The 19,101-nt window shown below is 42.1% G+C and overlaps 1 protein-coding gene across 10 annotated transcripts in view; it reads left to right on the forward strand.

Annotated features, from left to right (window-relative positions):
- Positions 1 to 19,101, forward strand: part of TLK2 (tousled like kinase 2) — a 42,710-nt gene that overhangs the window by 18,927 nt on the left and 4,682 nt on the right. For 8 of the 10 annotated variants that reach the window (XM_068919030.1, XM_068919025.1, XM_068919029.1 and 5 more), the window contains 12 exons: positions 166 to 333; positions 911 to 1,006; positions 3,938 to 4,030; positions 5,011 to 5,121; positions 6,521 to 6,657; positions 8,093 to 8,245; positions 11,566 to 11,632; positions 14,324 to 14,421; positions 14,755 to 14,836; positions 16,534 to 16,625; positions 17,609 to 17,698; positions 18,178 to 18,347. In XM_068919030.1, coding sequence (XP_068775131.1) covers positions 166 to 333; positions 911 to 1,006; positions 3,938 to 4,030; positions 5,011 to 5,121; positions 6,521 to 6,657; positions 8,093 to 8,245; positions 11,566 to 11,632; positions 14,324 to 14,421; positions 14,755 to 14,836; positions 16,534 to 16,625; positions 17,609 to 17,698; positions 18,178 to 18,347 — 1,357 coding nt within the window. The remainder of the gene's footprint in view (positions 1 to 165; positions 334 to 910; positions 1,007 to 3,937; positions 4,031 to 5,010; positions 5,122 to 6,520; positions 6,658 to 8,092; positions 8,246 to 11,565; positions 11,633 to 14,323; positions 14,422 to 14,754; positions 14,837 to 16,533; positions 16,626 to 17,608; positions 17,699 to 18,177; positions 18,348 to 19,101) is intronic. The other 2 variants (XM_068919033.1, XM_068919034.1) reach the window with 1 other exon arrangement.

Consider the following 19,101-nt stretch of genomic DNA (forward strand, 5'->3'; position numbering starts at 1 on the left):
ATGTCTTCCATTGGAATGATCACTCCAGGAGTCCTGTTAGAGTTATCAGATCCTCACCATGCTGCCTGCCCATTCCTGGGCTGCTGCTTCGCTGACAACAGTTTTGGCAGAGCCAGAGAATCGCTTAGGAAAAAGTTCATTGTATTTTTTTTGACTGTGTTACAGCGGCGAGTGGAGCAGCCGCTGTATGGGGTAGACGGCACCACAGCAAAGGAACCGCAGGAGGAACACTCTGCTCTGCCAACGCTGATGTCGGTGATGCTGGCGAAGCAGCGGCTAGAGAATGAGCAGCTGGCACAGAGGGGAGGTGGCCTCTGTTTTACTTTTGTCTCGGTGAGCAGCTCTGAAAAGATTTGAATCCCAGGGGATGTTTCTAGCTAAGGGATGGGACATTTGAAGCTTTTCAGCTCAATGACAGTGGTTCAAGTGCAGCCTGGTTTATTGATGACCAAGTCTACTATGTTATGGTAAGTTCATCCTCTTTGTGAAGAGTTCTAGGTCCCAGGCTTTGCCTGTGTAATAAAACGGTATGAGGTTTAAGTTGACTAGTCCAAATGTTGTGTAGATCAAAATAATAGCATCTGAGAGGCTAAAGTGATAGAAGCAAAAAAGCGGATGAATAGAGTACAGTCTTGCTTTGAGAACTGTTTGTTTTTGGCTTATCTTAATCTCAGCTGAGGTGAATTATATTAGGGTTTTTTTAATCTTTGTCTTCTAGCAGGTTGGGCCAGACTTCTCGAAAGAAACTCTTTTGTTTTAATGAACTAAATCTCTAAAGCATTCTTAAATCTTAGTGTAAAAGTATGGTACGAAGTCCAGACTGCACCTCCCGTGTAAGATAAGTGTATCTGCACGGGCGCTCACAGTCGCGTCAAGGAGCATATAACAATACATTAACTTTCTTTTGCAGGCCCAGCAAGGCAGCCCATCTTCTACGGGATCAGGGAACACTGAGCATTCCTGCACTTCCCAAAAACAGATTTCCATCCAGCACAAACAGTCACAGGTATAGCTCACTGGACAAGATGTCTCTTGAACGTGAGATATATTAGCTCAATGTGGCTCGTCTTCCACACCAGAGGATACTGTTTGTAGTAGACATAATGTTTCCGGTGAAAAGAACAGTAGTTGGAACTCGATCTGTAACTCTACTGGTTGAAGCGAATGGCTCTGAACTTTGTTCCTTATCCTGTAAAGGATACTTTTCTGTTGCTGCTAGTGGAGTTTGCTTAATCTGTTACTGAGGTGTTTCTGTTTCAGTAGCGTGGGCAGTTCTTTGACTGCATGAGAATATCTTCAGGAGAAGAATACCTTGGATAGCTCTGTCCATTGCACTTGTGTTGTATCCTGAATGTTTTTCCCCTCCTTGTAGTGGAAGACATAAATGGAAGTGGTTATAATGACCACTCAGGTTTCCTTTCAAGTGCTGGGTCATGGCTGCATTCACACTGCTTATACTACAAATATCCGTAGTCTGAGCTGCGGTCAAGAAGAGGAGTAGCTCTTTTGACTGTATTACTATCTTTTTGGTGCACTTTAATCTGTTATGAATCATCTTGTGTGTTTTTTTTTTTTGAGGATGGCAAGATTTACTTTTAGCTGTGTCATCTTCATCTGTTGTTCATAAAGGCATTCAGCTTCATTTGCAACATGTCTTGCTCATGTCTTCTCCAAGCTTCCTTTTAGTCTTTTGATTCCCCCCCCCCATCCCTGTTTTCTCTGTGACTGATCCTTCCCTTGAGTGCTTTTTAAATTGTCAGTTTTGTTAGTCATTTTTCTCGCATCAGTCTGTATCAGAGATGATTGTGCTGTTGTGGGAAGTTCATTCTCCATTTCCCCAGCAGGTGGTACAAGTTCTTTGCCCATGAAGAAGAGCAATTGTACCTCTGGGGCAACTTACTAGCTGAAATCTGGGTCTTGTCATGTCGCTAGGGTCACATCTGTTGTCTGTATTGTTCAAGCCCTGGTCTGTCTGTCTGAAGAAGATTTCTCTTCCTTGCTAGCGTGTGGAGAAGTCTTGTGCTAGAAGGGTGCCATGACTCAAGAACCTGCCAGGAATATCTTTCAGATTTCTCTCTCTGCTGTCCCGACACCACTGTTTAACAGTGATCCCAGTTGGGATGAGCAAGATGGTTTATTCTTTCCTGCTCGTAACGTGCCGACGGAGTCTATCTTCCTTGAAAAGGGTGACGTGCTTTCAAAGTGTGCTTTCGGCCAATGCTCAGCCTCTTAGTATGCTCCAGAGGACTAGACGCTTGCATAAGAATGAAGACTCCAAGTAGATGTTTGCCTGTGCGATGAGGACATGTATACATTCTCTTTTCTCTCTTTCCAACCTAATTGGAGTTCATAGGGGAAAAGAAATATCTTCAGTGATTCCCAGCTTGACTCGCTTTTGACAATGCCAAAAGCAAGTCAGCACGAGTATGATGTCCTTAGCATTTTCAGACAGTGCTGGGGCCCTCTAAATGTTCTGAGGCAAGGTGAGTTGTGATGAAATCTCTGTGAATGTAAAATCACACATCCTGCAGCGTGACTTCATCTCGCAGAGTGCAAGCATGCTTGTGCATTTGACAAATGGACGTAACAGTCACTTACTAAAGAATCCTCCTGCTGCTTGGCTGAGTGCATGCAGCCTAGATTTTCAACAGACAGCCTTTTTGTTGCCCTCAGTGACAAGAGTTTTTGTCACAAGTGCTTCCTCTGTAGGTTGCCAGGAGGTGTAAACCAAATGAAGGCACAAGTGAGGTGACCTTCCTCTTTGTCTTTTGGAATTTAGGCTCATCGTGCTTGATGTGCAGTGCTGACAGGGATTCTTTTTGGTCTTTCCCGTATTGGGGGGGGGGGGGTACGTAGAGAAGCAACAGAGTTCAGTCCGCCAACTTTGTCTCTTACTTAATGGTGTTAGCTTCCAGGCAAGCCTGAGATTTGGAGAACTGTTAAATAACAACTCTACAGGTAAGTCTCTGCTCAGAACCAGGATCTCTTCTCAGAACAAGGATAGTTGCTTGCTAGCCATACGAAATCTGTACATGCAGCCATGGAGTGAGATTCCCTTGTGATGACTTGTTTTTCATATGTTATATTCACGTGCACCCTGACCGCTTCCCCTCACGCCCCATCATTGATTAGAATCCTGAGTTTGAAATAGTCTTATTTCTAGAGACGATAGCATACATGTGTGTTGTTCCCAGGTATAACCCTCATTGCATTGGGTGAAGGTATTTGAAATGTGCTGCACTCTGTAATATTGTTCAGATAAGTTTCGCTCCAGAACTGTAAGACTGCTGTTCTGCCTAGTGGGCACTAATACATCAGATAGTCAGAAACAAAGGCTTCTGCTAGTATTCTTGCTGCTAATCTGTTACGTATTCTAAAATGAGAACCTCCATCTTCTGGCAAGACCTCCTCAAAGCCTGTAGCTAGTGTCTTTTGCCTAGCAGGTGGTTGTCTATGCACCTTGAAGGTCTCATAAATTTGATACCGCAACTGAAGGACAGGCGTTTGGGTTTCTTCCCTAAGCCTTTTTTGCACAAGCTATTTTGCATTGCAGGAAAGGATATTGCGTGTCAGAGACCATCAGAGAACTCCCCTCCCATCCTGCAAATTTTGGCTTTACAGGCATGTTGCAGTATGTTATGTGTTAACGGTTTGTATTCCCCATAGAAAACTTTTAGGCCTTTGTGCTAGCTGACTGAACATCAGATGTGCTAGAGAAGCACATCATGCAATAAGTAAATGAAGAAAGGAGCACGTCCTTCCCCAGACTTCTAGGATGCAGGGGATTGGGTCCTCCTTAGATCTAACTACTCAGAGCAGAGAGGGCTGCAGACTGATGTTACACGGTGACTATCTGAGATATCAGCTGTTTTCCTTACATGTGGTTTATGGTGATTTCTTTTTTTTTTTTTTTTTTTTTTTTTCTCCCCCTCTACAGTCCGACCTCACAATGGAAAAAATATCTGCACTAGAAAACAGTAAGAACTCTGACTTGGAGAAGAAGGAGGGGAGGATAGATGACTTATTAAGAGTAAGTATTTAAAATGGGACAGCTCTTCAAAAATGTGCTATTTAAAACTCTCTAGAATGTATGTGCCAACTAGGCTGCAGAGCAGGGTTTTCTATACCATAACATTTGTAGAATAGACACTCACAAGGTAAAAACAAATCCAGACAACTCTTACTTGAAAGAGAATTGTCTGGGTTCTGAGAGGTGTTGGAAAGGATTAGAAAACATGCTGAAAGAAGCAGAGCAAGGGCTGTGTGTGTGTGCATGTGCGTGCACATTCTTGTGTGTGCCTTGTCTCAGCATCCAAGACCTAAAATATCTTTGTAGAGACATATGTGAAGGAACATGTGGCTCGGGGGGGGAGGGGGGGAAATCCATGAAGCAGGAAACAGATTTTACTACCCACCATTTAATCAGAAGCCAAACCCCTGATTGGAGGGAGATGGTTAAATGTAACCTTTCATTAATGAGAAAGGTTGCACGTTCAATGCTGCTGTATGCTGTGGTGATCTTAAAAACAGCACCTGTTACCAGGAGCAGTGTCTGTAGCAGGGCTGATGGACAATACCTCAAACAAGAATTTAACTGAAAGTGCCAAGGGAGTCTCCATGCCCCTTTCCTCTGCCAGCTAGTTGAGGCTGAGGAGGGAGGATAGTCCAGGGGTTATTAAGCTACTTTGGGACTTGGTAGCTGTGGCAAGGTCAAAACTGTTACAGAAATCCTTGTCCATGGGCTTAGCTTCTTTGCACCTCAGTTCCTCATCTGTAACATGGGATGGTAGCACTTTGTTCTGGAGGGGTATTAGGATTTGAACGGGCTAAAGATTGAAGAGCTTGGCTTGGAAGTTTTCATAAGAGGAACGTAGTGTTTTGTCTTACCCTGCCGGTTTGCTTTTTTATCCCGGTGCCTATAGCTAGCTGGAGAAACTTCTTCCTGCCTGATGCTTGGTTTAGCTCTCTTGTGGCTTAAAGTCAAAAACTCATGCTTTCTGTTCGCTTTAGGCCAACTGTGATTTGAGACGGCAGATTGATGAACAGCAAAAGATGCTGGAGAAGTACAAAGAGCGGTTGAACAGATGTGTAACGATGAGCAAGAAGCTTCTAATAGAAAAGGTAAGCAAGAGGCTTTCCACATCTCTGCAGTCACAGTTACTTCTTCCTCTCCTCTTTTGAGCAGCGAAAACTTGCTCCTATTGCTTTAGTGATAAAAGACCACTGGAATTTTATCGTGAATTACTCCTGTGCAAATAGGAACGTACCCTACTACTGAAAGAGTTCAGAATGTTTTGGGTTGGTTAGTTTTGACAGTCCCAGAGCGATCTCTTTTGCTGAAATGAAATAGTCTGAGCTCTAAATGCAACAGGATTACTTGATTGGGAAATTCATTTACCTGAAAAGCAATGTTGTCCAGCTCTGGCAATACAAGAGCAGGATCCCATTGTGCAGTGAAATTGCCAGACGTGCTCTGTGGCATGGGCAAGTGATTTAAACCTTTCCTCCTTTTGAATTGCAAAGTAGAGATTGTTGCTTTGTTTAGCCCTCTCGGAACAACACGTTTAAGATGCTGGGAAAGTTCTATGGTGCTGTTTACCAGCTTCCAGCCCACTTCAGTGTTGAAAGATTTCCTGATGATTAAACAATGTGGGTTTTTGATTGCTCTTTCACCTGTTGGCCAATTACATCTATTGTTTGTGGGCACTGGATGGGCAAAAATGCCAGGGCGCTGGCCAGTACACACTGTCTGTTTGACTTGCTTTTGTCACAGAGCTGATTGTTCTCGGCTGAGTGGGGCTCCCCTTTCTGTGAGGATTTGTAACTTTGGGCCAAGTATTATGTAGATCTGAGGTTCAGACAGGTGGTGTGTAGCTCTAGTGAGGAGCTTTGCTGGTTCATCTTTGATCCTGACTGACTGAAGCTTTACTGCTCTCCTGTTAGGCCTCAGAGTATTTCCTGTAAGTGAAAGGAAATTTCAGTGTGAGATACCACCACCACTTTTTATGCGATTTGGTGAGCTAATTGAGATTGTATCGCTTCTGGGAGTGGTGCTTGTCTAGGACTGAGCTGGCTGATCACTGTATCTTAGTCTTAACAGTGATTCGAGGTGCGTTTTCTTCCCTCATTTCCTGTGTGAGTGAATAAAGGCCTGATCAGAGCCCCATCTGGAGTCTAGCTAAACTATTGATACGGATAGCTTTAAGCCGACTGCTAGATTGAGTTCAAGTAATGATAGAATGGGTAAGCTTTGCAAACTGTAATGGGGAAGGAAAGGTGAGACTGAAATGTCACAGGAAAGGAGCTTTCAAATCAACATCTGTCAGGCCAGCGTGAAACACCATCAATGATGTGATCAATGATGGTTTCAAATGGGTTTCAGATCAGCAGTACTAGAACAGTGAATAGTGATAAGAGTTGGTAGTAATTTAAAACATGGCATAGCTCTTAACTGCTAATTCATGGCTTGTATTTTAACATCTGTTTTGTTTTTTTGTTTTTGTTTTTTTGTTTTTTCCAGTCAAAACAGGAGAAGATGGCATGCAGAGATAAGAGCATGCAGGACCGATTGAGGCTAGGTCACTTCACTACAGTGCGGCATGGGGCATCTTTCACTGAGCAGTGGACGGATGGCTATGCTTTTCAGAACCTCATCAAGTGAGGACAAACACAGTTATCTTTACCTTCAGAGGCAGAGAAGGAAAAACTAAGCAGCTGTGTGTGGTGCCTTGCATCTCAAAACAAGAGAATGGCGTGACGGATGCATGAAAGGATCAGTTAGGAACTCCACTAGTAGCGATTTATAGCAATGAGGACTCTCTTAGTTTCGAAGTGAGAAACGTGGTTCTATTTAGAACTCCAGAGACTTGAAACAGGAATCAAATTGTCGTGAGTTGGCCTCTGGATTGGAAAGGAGTAGGCTGCCTTGTTGGGCATTCTTAGTGCACCTAGCTGGCTGTGCAGTGCCTAGGGCGGAGAGATGGACCGCATTCTCGCACGTATCTTGAATCAATCAATTAGATTTGCATAACTGCATATGTTAGTCAAAGAAGGTACTTAGCTCTTTATTTATTTATTTTGAGTAGATACTAAGTAGAGAAGCTTAAAAGGGGGGAGAAAAAAAAAACACACAACTTTTTTTTTGCCTCCTGGCAGCAGTGATCAAAGGGGCTGCAGATACCTGGAAATGAAGATCAGAGACCCTTTTGTGCAGGGTGTTAATGGAAATTTCCAGTGAATTCCCACCTGGCCTAGACCTTTAAAGTAGGACTTTGCAAATTAATAGCGTGCTTGAGCTATGTATGATCCCTAACAATCAGGTCAATTCCCTGTAGCTTGATAGGGAGATGCAGCTCTTGTTAAGTACAGATTAAGGATTTTATAATTTTTCCTTAGTTTGTGCTGTCGGAGGTGGAAAAAACGCTTCTGGAATCTTTAGCTGCAATCCCAGTCCCCTTTTTTAAAAAGTGAATTGAGTATGTAAATTCTCAAATCATTTACATTAAAAATGTCAAGAGTGCTTTTATCACTATCAAATAACTAGGCAGTTTTAAAATATTCTTTCTCGGAGAAGAGACCGTTTTCTTAGTGAAATTTGGAATGATATTAGTTACATTTCGGAGAACTAAGGATAGTTTAACTGTACCTCTGAAGTAGAAGGATCCTTTCTCAGACAGTGCCAGACTTCAAGAATGATTTTAACAGGAACAGCTCCGATTTAGAACAGAGCCTTCTAGGAAAGAGCTTGTGGAAAGTTAGTGACTTACCATGGCTGCCTGGGTTTTCCTTGAAGTTAGAAGCTCCTTGTTTTTGGGATATCCTCTGCATGAATAAAACCTTTCACGTACTGAAAGGTTTCTGTGGGCCAGGAAAAGAATCACCTTTTATATAAAACTTTTTTTTTAAAAAAAAAATCTTGGTCGTAATGTTTGGCGCACTCCCCTTTTCTATACAAAAATAAGTAGTTACTAATCTTACAAGTACAGCTGATTTGAAATTCTTTGTTTTAATTTGTTAAGAGCAGATTCTGAAGACAACTGGGTACATCTCATTGGTTCTCTGCTTCACGTCTTTTCTGCCCTCTCCTTTCCAGGCAGCAGGAAAGGATAAATTCCCAGCGGGAAGAAATAGAAAGACAACGAAAAATGTTAGCAAAGCGGAAGCCACCTGCAATGGGACAGACTCCTCCAGCAAGCAATGAGCAGAAGCAGCGCAAGAACAAGACCAATGGAGCAGAAAATGAAACGTACGTTGGGTGGCTGTCTTGGTGCATTGCAAAGCTTTATGCTTTGATTAGAGGACAAAATATCTGCTGGGAAATGGAATCTTGCCCTTGCCTCTAGGCTTTGCTCCATGCACAAATGAATATTGTGGAATTAGCCTGGCATTCAGAAACATCTGGCTACAGTTCTAAATAGTTTTCATTGGAGTAAAATAAGGATTGTTGTTGAGTCCAAACTTTGTATGAGCTTGACCTTTTTTTGAGTGCAATAACTCTTCCAGTGTTCCGGCCGCATCAAATTTGAAAAGCGGTGTCTTCTGAACTGTTGCAACTTCCCACTTAATTTTAGTATTTCTGTATAGTACAATACATGTACTTTCTGGTGGGACTTTTCAAACCTCACCGTTCTGGATGTACTGGGGAAGAAGATGCTCTTTTTATAAAAGACAGTGCATTAAGTATTGTACTGTATCTCCAAAGCAGTCCTTTCCAGATATCCCTCTCAAGGGGAAACTGAAAGATGGTTGAAGCTTTTTTTCCTTTCCTTTGTAGCCTCTTTTTGGAGTTACTGATACTCTGAAAGTCTTGATGCACTTAGAGGGGAAAGTTTTGTTTCACTAGAACAGTTTTAGAACGCTACAGGCTTCCCTTTCCCCTGAAAGGTGTATTGATACCGATTTGGAAGATAAGATGCTCCTGAATGGAGAAGTCCAAGCTCTGAGCCTGTTCTCTGATGCATCCCATTTCTGTAGGGGTGTTTCTACCCAGCAGAAAGATGACGCGGCTGCAGCGTGGCTTATGCTGTAGACATGGCTGCACAGGCCTTGATGTGGCTGGCAATCGCAGTACATACCTGTGGTATCCAGCGGGCCTCTGCCTATATTGCCTTGCTGGCAGGGCCAGCCTGCCTTGCTGCTGTTTGTTGACTTTGCCTGGGTTTGCTAGTAAGCCTTTTTGTGCTACCTGGTCTTTTTCCTCTGTAACTCCTGCTGCTTTATCATTCTTTGCTGTTATATTTCGGGGTTTTGTCTTTGTGGTTTAGAAGAGCTTCTTGTGGCATTCTGTATAAAAACTGCTCGCCGGTGCGTGGATGTGGCTCGTGTGCAGTGTTTTAGCTTATGAAAACCTTGTTCTTGCAAGTCAGCTGAAGCAGTATGCTAAATGAATACTTGCTCAATCATTAGTTAGCCCATAAATGCATTTGCTTCAGATGCAAAACCTTTCTGATTTTGGAGGGAGGGTGTTTTGTGGAGTTCTTACACATGCTCTTTTTTTAGGCATGTCGAATGGAAACGTCTCATTCGAATGAGTAGACAGCTAAATCCCTCAGTTTCACTTTAGTTCAACTTAGTATGGCTGTTCTGTGCCTAAAAAGGAGAGGAAGGACCCATGATGCAAACTTAAGCATACCCTCCCCGACAGTACTCTCCTGAAAATGGCACTACCCTGTGAATGAGAACAAGACGGTTTCATTCGAGAAGATTAACCTGCTGGGGCTTTCTGAGGTTTGTTAGGGTAGCTTGGGTGACGTTAGCCCTCAGCTGCACCAGAAGTAGTGTATTTCAAGCACGCTTAGGTTAAACCGGACAATGTTTGTCTTCAGCATCCTTGATTTTTGTAATGCTAACGGCAAACATGCAGCTGTTTTGGGCAATGTTAGCCCAGTGGTACTCATTCCATCTCTTGTTTAATGAATAGATTGTTGATGTTTAGCCCTGTATTTCTCTCGTGCGCAAGGTCATGCAGAAAGCTTGTTGCTGGCTTATTCAGTTGTCCCATTATTTCTTATACGGAAATACCAACCAAAGGTGTAAAATTCTGTGAAGGTTTGTTCCCATTCAGTGCATTCCGTGGCCTTTTAGATTAGCTGAATCTGATTAAAATTCAAGTCATCGCGTTTTTCTTGTAAAATGGCACCCTTTTCTATCAAATGAGTCATTACCTAAACATTTCTGGCACTTGGGTGGTTTTTGTATGTATTTTCAATTTGTAATAAGCAGTTTCTTATGGTAGAGGTTCCTTCAAAGGGAACGTGGGATGTGAGTTTTGTGTTAAATTTATCAACTAACAACTGCGAAAGCAGTTGTTTCAAATAGTTGTTTCAAATTGTTGTGCATTATTAGCAGTGGAGAGAAGTAGGGGCACTTCAAGATGAACGTTTAATCACCTGTCTGAATGCAACCTCTTCTTCATTTACTGTACACTGAGCCAGGGTCCCGCAGCCCTACGCAGACATAGGACTCTGTCCCCTCTTGAAACTAGATGCTTTATTAGTGCTATCAAGGCCCCATACGCTAACTTCTGCACTAAATACTATGTGGAATGTAACCCCTGCGATAGAAATCCTCTAGGGAAATGATTTCATCTCACTTTAGGTTCACAGAAGACACTTACATGCTGTCACGAGTGTCTTGTTTACGAAGTAAGCAACTGCATTTGACAAGAGCTACGTAATTTTATGTTAAAGCGCAAGATGTCTTTAACGAACTCTTTGCTAATGGCAGTCAGAAAATCAGTATAGTGGTTTGCTTTCCAACTTTAAAGATCTCGGCGTGTCTTTGTTTCATTAGTGGTGGGATCTGTCAGTATTTAAGTTTTAAGACTGTTCTTTGCTTTGTCGTATATGCCTCTCTTTGGCTCTAAAAACACTGAAAACACTATGAAACTGTGAGTGTCTCTTGACCAGCTATCTAGGATGGAAACTTTGCACATCATTTACCATCAGTAACATGGGGATTATTTCCCTCATCCCATTGCCTCTCGCACATAGGGTCAAAGATGTGGAAAGGTGAAGTAAATTGCCCAGGGTTTCTCTGGAAACCACTTAAAGCCTGGAACAGAATTTCTGAATCACAGTTTAGTGCCCTGTTTGTAGGGGCGCTGTAGTGCCACTGTGCACTGCTAGTGCTGGAGTGAACACGTTGCTTGAATACTTGTTATTACAAAGAAAAATGTGAAAATCAAACAATAAAGCCAAGCTTAAGCTGAAGAACAAGATGTGGAATACTTATGGTTCAGCGTTCCATATTTAGCTTGTTTTGCCTTTCTTTGTTAGAAGCTAGTCAGTGTGTTATACAGGTGTTATTAGGGACTTGGGTTTGAATTTGATGTGTGCAGCTATTGTTTTGAGGTTTGAGTTTTTGGTCACCTTCATTTAATTGATAGCTTCTAGAGTTTACCTAAAAGCTTCCTGCCAAGGGATGAAGTACTCTGCGTAGTAAACATTCTCCTATGGAAATGACACGGATTATTAAGTGTACATGTAGGTGGTGTGTATATTGCAAATTGTTTGTTATATCCCATGCATTGAAACTTAACGTGTTGGATCTCTCTCTTGCATGCAGGTTAACGTTAGCAGAATATCACGAACAGGAAGAAATCTTCAAACTCCGACTAGGTCATCTTAAAAAGGTAAGAACTAAGTGCAGAAAAGGCTTTTAGATAGGTTTTTTGATTCAGTGTTCTATGTACAATATCATCTCTTTGTAGAGGCTGTTGCCATTCATTTGATAAGTAGGAGGTTTTTATTAGTTGAAAGGGGTAGCTAGGGTTTCTTAATCTTGTTTTCCAAGGCAGTGGTGTTGAGTAAAGAGGCGCTTTGCTTCACTAAATAGAGTCTGTTCTTACGGTTATGTTTACATGTAAAGAGTTTCACTGTTTTGACCCATCTTACTACGTCACTAGGGCCAACCCTGGGCCCTGTACGCGTCTAGTGCGGGGGAACGTGAAGGAACAGACCAATTGGCTCGACTCCTACTGAGAGAAGTGTGGACACCTGAATGCCTTTCTGGCACAGAAACTTGATTCTCGTAACGGTTTGAAACATAGCAAAAATTAAAATGCCAGGTCCCATCCTAAAATTAAAAAAGGGAAGAAAATTATGGGAACACAACAAAAAGTGCAGGCATCGAATGACTTTCTCGTTTCTTTGCAATGGCAAGTAACCAGCTTTGCTAGTAACAGTCCAAAAAATCTGTTGGGCTTTTGGAAGCTAATAGTATTTAGCTAGTTGTAAAATACTTTTGTTTCCAAAAACATTGGCTTCAGCAGGAGCTGCACCTGCAAGCAAAGTTATATTTAGATAAGCTGTTGGTTTCCTTTTAAGTGACTGCAATAACATAAATAAAACTTCCAGGACACTTCAGCAGATGAGTTACCAACAAAATAGATGTCTTTTGCTGTTTCCTGGTTAGCTGTGATCCTTGCTAAAGCCAAAGAATAACATGAACTTTCTTTCTGCGTCTGGAACGAAGAGGAGGGGTGCAAACGCGCTTCTAGAGACTGCCGCCTTTTCTCTGATGGTGTCTGAGCTCAACGTGCCTTTTTTCCTGCATCCTCGACACACAAGTTGAGTGCAAGGCTTCATCAATGCCACTGCACCCCTTGTTATTTGCCATGGCAAGGGAAAGTTAATGCACACATGGAATCCGTTGGCCCTTTGCCAATTGTGTTTTATTGACCTGTGAGCAAAGATATGTGATATGGGCAGGAGTGTGCTAAAGGCATACTTTACGGCTTCTGCATTGCTAGAGTGTATTAATTGCAGGTCCATTTATTGTTGGCCCATAGTATGCCACCCTGGAACAGAGGAATCCATTTAGAAACTGACCTTTATGGAAAATGAAGTAATGTTCTGGGATTGTGGCATTGTCTGAAGCCTGTGCTTGTCCTTCTCCAGTTTTGGAAACTGGCTCATTCTTTGTGCCTAAAAATAGAACGAGTTGAGAAGGGAAGGAGTGGAGTCACAAGATAAATGGGTAACTCTGTCCCTTGAGTCATATATAGCAAATAATACCGCTTAAGGCGCACATTTTCATTGAGGTTTGCAACCCTGTCCGCAGTGGTGTGAATTCTCCTATCTTATTTGAGGGTGCTACAACTTGCCACTCTACAAACAGGGTATTGAAATGTTCATGTGGCACAGTTACACACTGCCCTGCTTTCCTGCTTACCTCAAACAAAGACCCGGTTGTGTTCTTTCACGTTCTCCATCCTCTGTGGACGCTGCCCCAGCTCCATGTGACATCACAACGTCCCTGTTCCTTACTTCTCAGGGCTGTCCTCATTCCCTTGTCCCAGCAGAGGCTGAGTTCCTGCAAAAAACAGCTGTGGGACCCTTAACAGAGGAGGTGCAGGGCCAGAGCTGCTGTATACGACAGAGACAAAGTTGCTGAGCGTAATGTATTCCTGTGTGAGGCAGAGGCTCTCAGCACTTGTACTTCCTAATTTTATTTCTAGACCTGATGCTGTCTGGAACAAAGATGTTCTTTTTAAGAACAATAACATCTCTATGCTCCAGAAAAAACCTCTTTTGCCAAGCGAGCAGCAGTTAAACTCTTTCACAAAGTTCATGATTCATCAGTCCTTCCTTTTCTAAAGTGCAAAGAAGGACTTCAGTTAAACTACAAGGGTCCTAGGGGGAAATCTTCCCTGGTCACAGGATGCTGTAGTAGCTGTCAGTGTTGAAGAGGTAGAGAGGGGCAAGAATCCAAACAGCCTACTAAGTAGGCCATTAAACTTACACTAATGCAGTCTGCTGTTCTTGATATGACCTGTTTGCCACTCAAACTCAGGGATGTTTTATGATATTCCTGCTTCTTATCTCTAGACTGTTTATGTGCTTGGCATCAGCTCTTTTGTTACTTTGGGTGTGAATGAGTCTCTACTCACCTTATGGTTGTATACTGAAGTGTGCTGTACGTTTAACTGATGTCTCTTATGACAAAAGTTTCCAGCTCTAACTTGCTTCCAATTTAGTTTAGGTGGCTTTTAAATTTCTTAGGTGGAGAACATATGACGTGTTGGAAGTTTATTGTACAGTTTGTGCTGTGATAGTTTCCAGAGTAATGCTCTGTAAGAGTTTGAGATGGAAGATGGTACTTGGAATCTCCTTTTCTTTAATGTTAACGTTGTTGTTCTTCTCACCTTCCACCCAGCTCTTGAAGGAGATGTTCATAAGCAACTTAATCTCCCGAAAAGGTTATTTACCAGCGACTTCTTCACAAGTGGAATTCCATTTGTGGTTCCATAAATCAGGCAGAAATGTTAAATGCATTATCTTAAATGGTATCGTGTTTTCTTTTTGTTTTTTACCTTGTGCAGGAAGAAGCAGAGATCCAGGCAGAGTTGGAACGACTAGAAAGGGTTAGAAATCTACACATCAGGGAATTGAAAAGGATACACAATGAAGATAATTCACAGTAAGCACATGGGAGTCATGGATAAAAACCTCCTAATAGGAAATACTCCTTTTTTTAATTGGTGTTCTACCTGAACATGTCCCTTGATTGGCAAGGAGGGTTAACTGGAAGCTGTTGTGAGACAAAGGTTTCCAAATACATCCATATCATTATGTGGTCTTTTATCAGCGCAATGCGATTCAAATAGTGTCAAATCTGGCAGATGATCAAATCATTACAGCCATTTTAAAATTTTCACTCGTAATATAAAAATGTTGTTTCTAAGCTGCGTAATAGCTGTTACTAGATTGCATTGTCACCGTCAATGGTTTTTAAACTATCTTTCTCTCCCAGATTTAAAGACCATCCAACGCTAAATGATAGATATTTGTTGCTACATCTTCTGGGTAGAGGCGGCTTCAGTGAAGTATATAAGGTAAATTTGAAGCACCAGCCTGTGGTGTGATCTGAATCTGCAATGAAATATTGCAGCAAGCAAAATCTTACACTTGTTTTCTCAATGGTGCATGTGGTTGTGGAGGGAGGAAGGGAGGGAGAAACACATGTTACATCTGGCTTTTATTAGACAGCAGGCTTGAGATTTTCAGGTTCTGCTTTTGTCCTCACAGGTCGTATTTCCTACAAATATATATTTTAAGAAAATACTGCACTAGGTCTGCAAGTTGTACCAGGACAGAGAAATAAAGCATTTATTTGTTAAGAGCTACACATAAACTAAAGTGGCTAAGTTTTACTGAGTATAGCATGTCAAGTCTGAACACTGCTTGTAAACAAAATAGGAAACAGCTCCAACAGCAACATAGCAAAGCCTTCATTTCCTGGGAGTAGAAAGCTATTCTTTTGTGTTTCCCTTTTACACACTGGAGTAGCAGACTGGGTGTGTGTGTGTGTGTGTAGTCCTTGGATTTTCTTGGTACTGAGATTTACTTGTATGTCAGCACTTTTACATGGCCAAGACCTGTGATACTGTGGTTGTGCTTTCAATTTGACTACTACGCTTCAAGCCTCTCCAGTTCTAAATAGTCTCCATCTGCCCCCGCTAGTTTCCAATTCCCATTGAATTCAGCTAGAATTAAAATAACTATGCCAAAGCTAATGTTAGAAGCTTCATGGCAATTTGATTCAGTGTAACATTAGGTATCTGAATGGGGAGGCTAGACCTGCTCAGGTAGTGAAAGGAGGGAGTGACCCTCGTGCATGTACTTTGAATTATTCTTTGGAGGCTCTGCTGCTTATATAGAGAGCCTAGGCTCCAGAGTTAAAAGCGAGAGGATATGAATGCTCCTTACCTGTCCGCCTTTGAGAGTTGTAATAATGTTATTAAAACAAAGAAATGCCTAACCCTCCTCTCCAGAGTCTCGGCCAATCTGTTGGCCCAAGTGGCCCAATTCTTACCCCAAGTGCTAGGGGTAAGAATACAGCCTTTGCAAAACAATTATTCTTTTCTGATTACCGTAGGGTCTTGCTTGTGTCCAGTAAACTATTGGGTTTTGCTGTCTCAGACAAGGTAAAGAAAGGTGCTTCTCCGTGAGCACTTTTCTAGTGGTCCGCTCTTTAAAGGCAGCCTAAATAGCAAAAGACTGGGAGAAAAAAACATAGCACAAGAATTATACAGTTCAGCCATTGTATTTTCCAGCTTTTAAACAAGCTGCAACATTTTGCTCTAAGATGGAGAACTGAGCTACCAGTGTGAAATAAAGCATTAAAAATCTGTTGCATGTTTTGTTTTGTTTTTTAACTGAAAGTAGAAAACGAGTTAGGTAGTTTGAGGGGAATAATGGCAGCATCTTTCCTAGTGTGATTACCTGACGATATTTTGATAATACAACCTTTTTGATCTCATTGTAGCTGTGGTTAAATATCACAGTAAGTGCAACGTTAGTTAGATCCCATTGGGAAGGTCAGATCCAAGCGTAGAATATTCAATTGTCTTCAGAGTTGCTTGGTTTCATTAGTGAAACCAATTACATCAAAATGTCGGTTTGCTCTTCACTCGGTGTGCTGTAATGCTGATTTCCTGGGTGGGGACACTGGTTTGCTGGAGCTTGTCTGCTTTTGCAATATTAACTTGAAGTTTTGATTCCTACTGAATTTCAGCTCTTCTCTCTGCAGGCCTTTGATTTAACAGAACAGAGATATGTAGCTGTGAAAATACACCAGTTAAATAAGAACTGGAGAGATGAGAAGAAAGAAAACTATCACAAGTAAGTAAGGCTGTAAAGCAGAGGGCCGTGTTTCCAAGCTCTGCTGCTGTGTTTGGTTATCCGATGTGTATGAACAGGCTGCCATTTTTTTGTGTTTTACCGCATTTGGAAAGCCATTCTCAGTCCCAGGAACTTGCAAAAGTTATGGTCAGTTTAGCGGTGTCCGAAACGTGTGTACACACACGCACCTTTGTGCAAGTGCTGTGGCACAGGGTTTTACAGCAGCAGCAGTGCTCTAGGAAGAAAGCGTTCAAGTGGCTTCTCCTTTTCAAGACATCGAAACTCTGTTCGTGTAGGAAACGAGTGCTCGTGCCCATCTTCTTCCGGGTGCACAACTGCATTGTGCTTTCCGAAAGCCTTCCCCTTCCTTTGTTTCCTAGAATACTTATATTCCTAATCAGCTGTGAAAGGACTATGTATGTCATGGCCTAGAAGGGAGGTGCAGGAAGCCTTTTGGTGTTGGCAACACTTGTTTCTTAATGCCGTGGATTAGATAAGCACTGCAGAATGGCAGCCAGACCTTCTGTAGACCTTCTCAACGGAGCTTCAAAGACAAAGCTGTGGTCTTACTTCCCCAGCTTCCCCAAAAAGTCACTGGCAAAAGCTAAGCTGGAATTGAAGCTTGGAAGTTGGACTGTTGAGCATCCTGAAATTTTTCTAGAACTTGCTGTTTTTTTGTAGTCAGCTATCTTGGATTGCTTAACAACTTGTTATGAGGTTGTTCTACTTTGGTTACCAGTACTATTAATCAGGATTAGTTATTTTCTAGTACTGCCAACATTTGAGATGTGCTCAAATTCCTTGGTTCTCAAGGGTTGTTCTGAGCAGTTCCTCCTTTGCTTGCCTGTTCCTAAGCTGTCTAAATAACGTGCATGGGCCTGTGATTGAACTTGGACTGCTGAGAGCTATGTCCGAGTGCTTTATCCACAGAACTTAGAATTAAATTACTTGTATGACTAATGCCCAGACTTTCCTATTTTCAGACATGCGTGTAGAGAGTACAGAATTCACAAAGAACTGGATCATCCTCGAATAGTTAAGCTATATGACTACTTTTCGCTGGATACTGACTCGTAAGTTACCTTGCTGTGTGCTTTGACTCAGTTTGACCTGTTGGCTACGAGGTATTTGGTCTAATAAAGCTTCCCCAGAGCAGAGTCTGGGGAACGTCCGTAACCCGTGCTGTAGACTATACTGCAAAGATATTTCAGACTTTGTACATAACTTGGTTTCGTAGAGATGCTAATTCACAAAGTGATGTGCCCTATTAGGTCAGTTGTGATGCCCTACTAGTAAATCCTGCTTTTTAGTTAGCTTGGGCACGTGCTTCAGCTATTTTAGCTGTCTACTTCTGATCCTAGCGCTAAATCGGGAACCTCCGACCATTGCGCTATTGAATATTGAGGACCGTTCTCCCAGTATCCTATTTGTAGAAAGGGCTTAATAGGCTGGAGAACTTTTAATTTAATATATTGACGAAATGGAGGAGACTTGCAAAGAAGCAGCAATAAAGTTCTGGGTGTTTTAATTACAATTTCTGTTTTGCCTTTAGGTTTTGTACAGTGTTAGAATACTGTGAGGGAAATGATCTGGACTTCTACCTTAAACAGCACAAGTTAATGTCGGAGAAAGAGGCGCGATCCATTATCATGCAGATTGTGAATGCTTTAAAATACTTAAATGAAATCAAACCTCCCATCATACACTATGACCTTAAACCAGGTATGTTGTGCTGCTAACTGACGTGTTTCAGCTGGTGACTAGAGGTAAGGGGTTACAAGTAAAGGAAGTTTACTTTGGTCAGATGGCAAAAAGGAGATGGGCTTGGCTGGGAAGATTAACTTGCAACAAGAAAGAGCTGAAATGCCTAGAACGTGCTGTGAAACAGATACTGTTTCGCAGAGTTGCAACATAAAGCAAGGAAATAACATTCCAGAAAAAGCAGCCTGCTTATTTAGAAGGAGCTCTTGAACCACCACTGTCTGTGTGTGGTTTCTCAGTGTCCTGCTTGTTTTCTGCTGTTGTTGGGAGCTTCTGTTAGTGCTTCATAGAAGTTCCCATAATTACTAGTATTTCATGTTTCCATTCTTCTGGCTTATTCTTTCTGTAATCATCATCTGCTCAAGAACTTGGTGGCAGAAGCTAACCCGGGAAGTGTTGGATTTCATATCGCACTATCAGTCCTCAGCTTTGTGAACTGCAGTCAAAGTGTATTTGTTCAGGTCTGCCTTTGAATTCAGTAACGTTTACCAGGCCTTTCCTAGCGTTGTCACGGCGTTCTCTTTTCTTCTACCTTTGGAGAGAGTCACAAGGGCAAAAATGGAAGTGTTCTCCCTTTTAGGGTGATGGGTATTTACTGCATTAAGAAAAAAGCAAGGCAGCCAAATTCAGCTGCCTCATCAGACAGCTATCTCTGGTTTGTCTCCCTGTACTGGTGGCACTTCATCAGCATTGTGTAACTGGTATGTGATGTGGT

This window comes from Struthio camelus, chromosome 25 (assembly GCF_040807025.1).
Source record: "Struthio camelus isolate bStrCam1 chromosome 25, bStrCam1.hap1, whole genome shotgun sequence".
Lineage (NCBI taxonomy): Eukaryota > Metazoa > Chordata > Aves > Struthioniformes > Struthionidae > Struthio > Struthio camelus.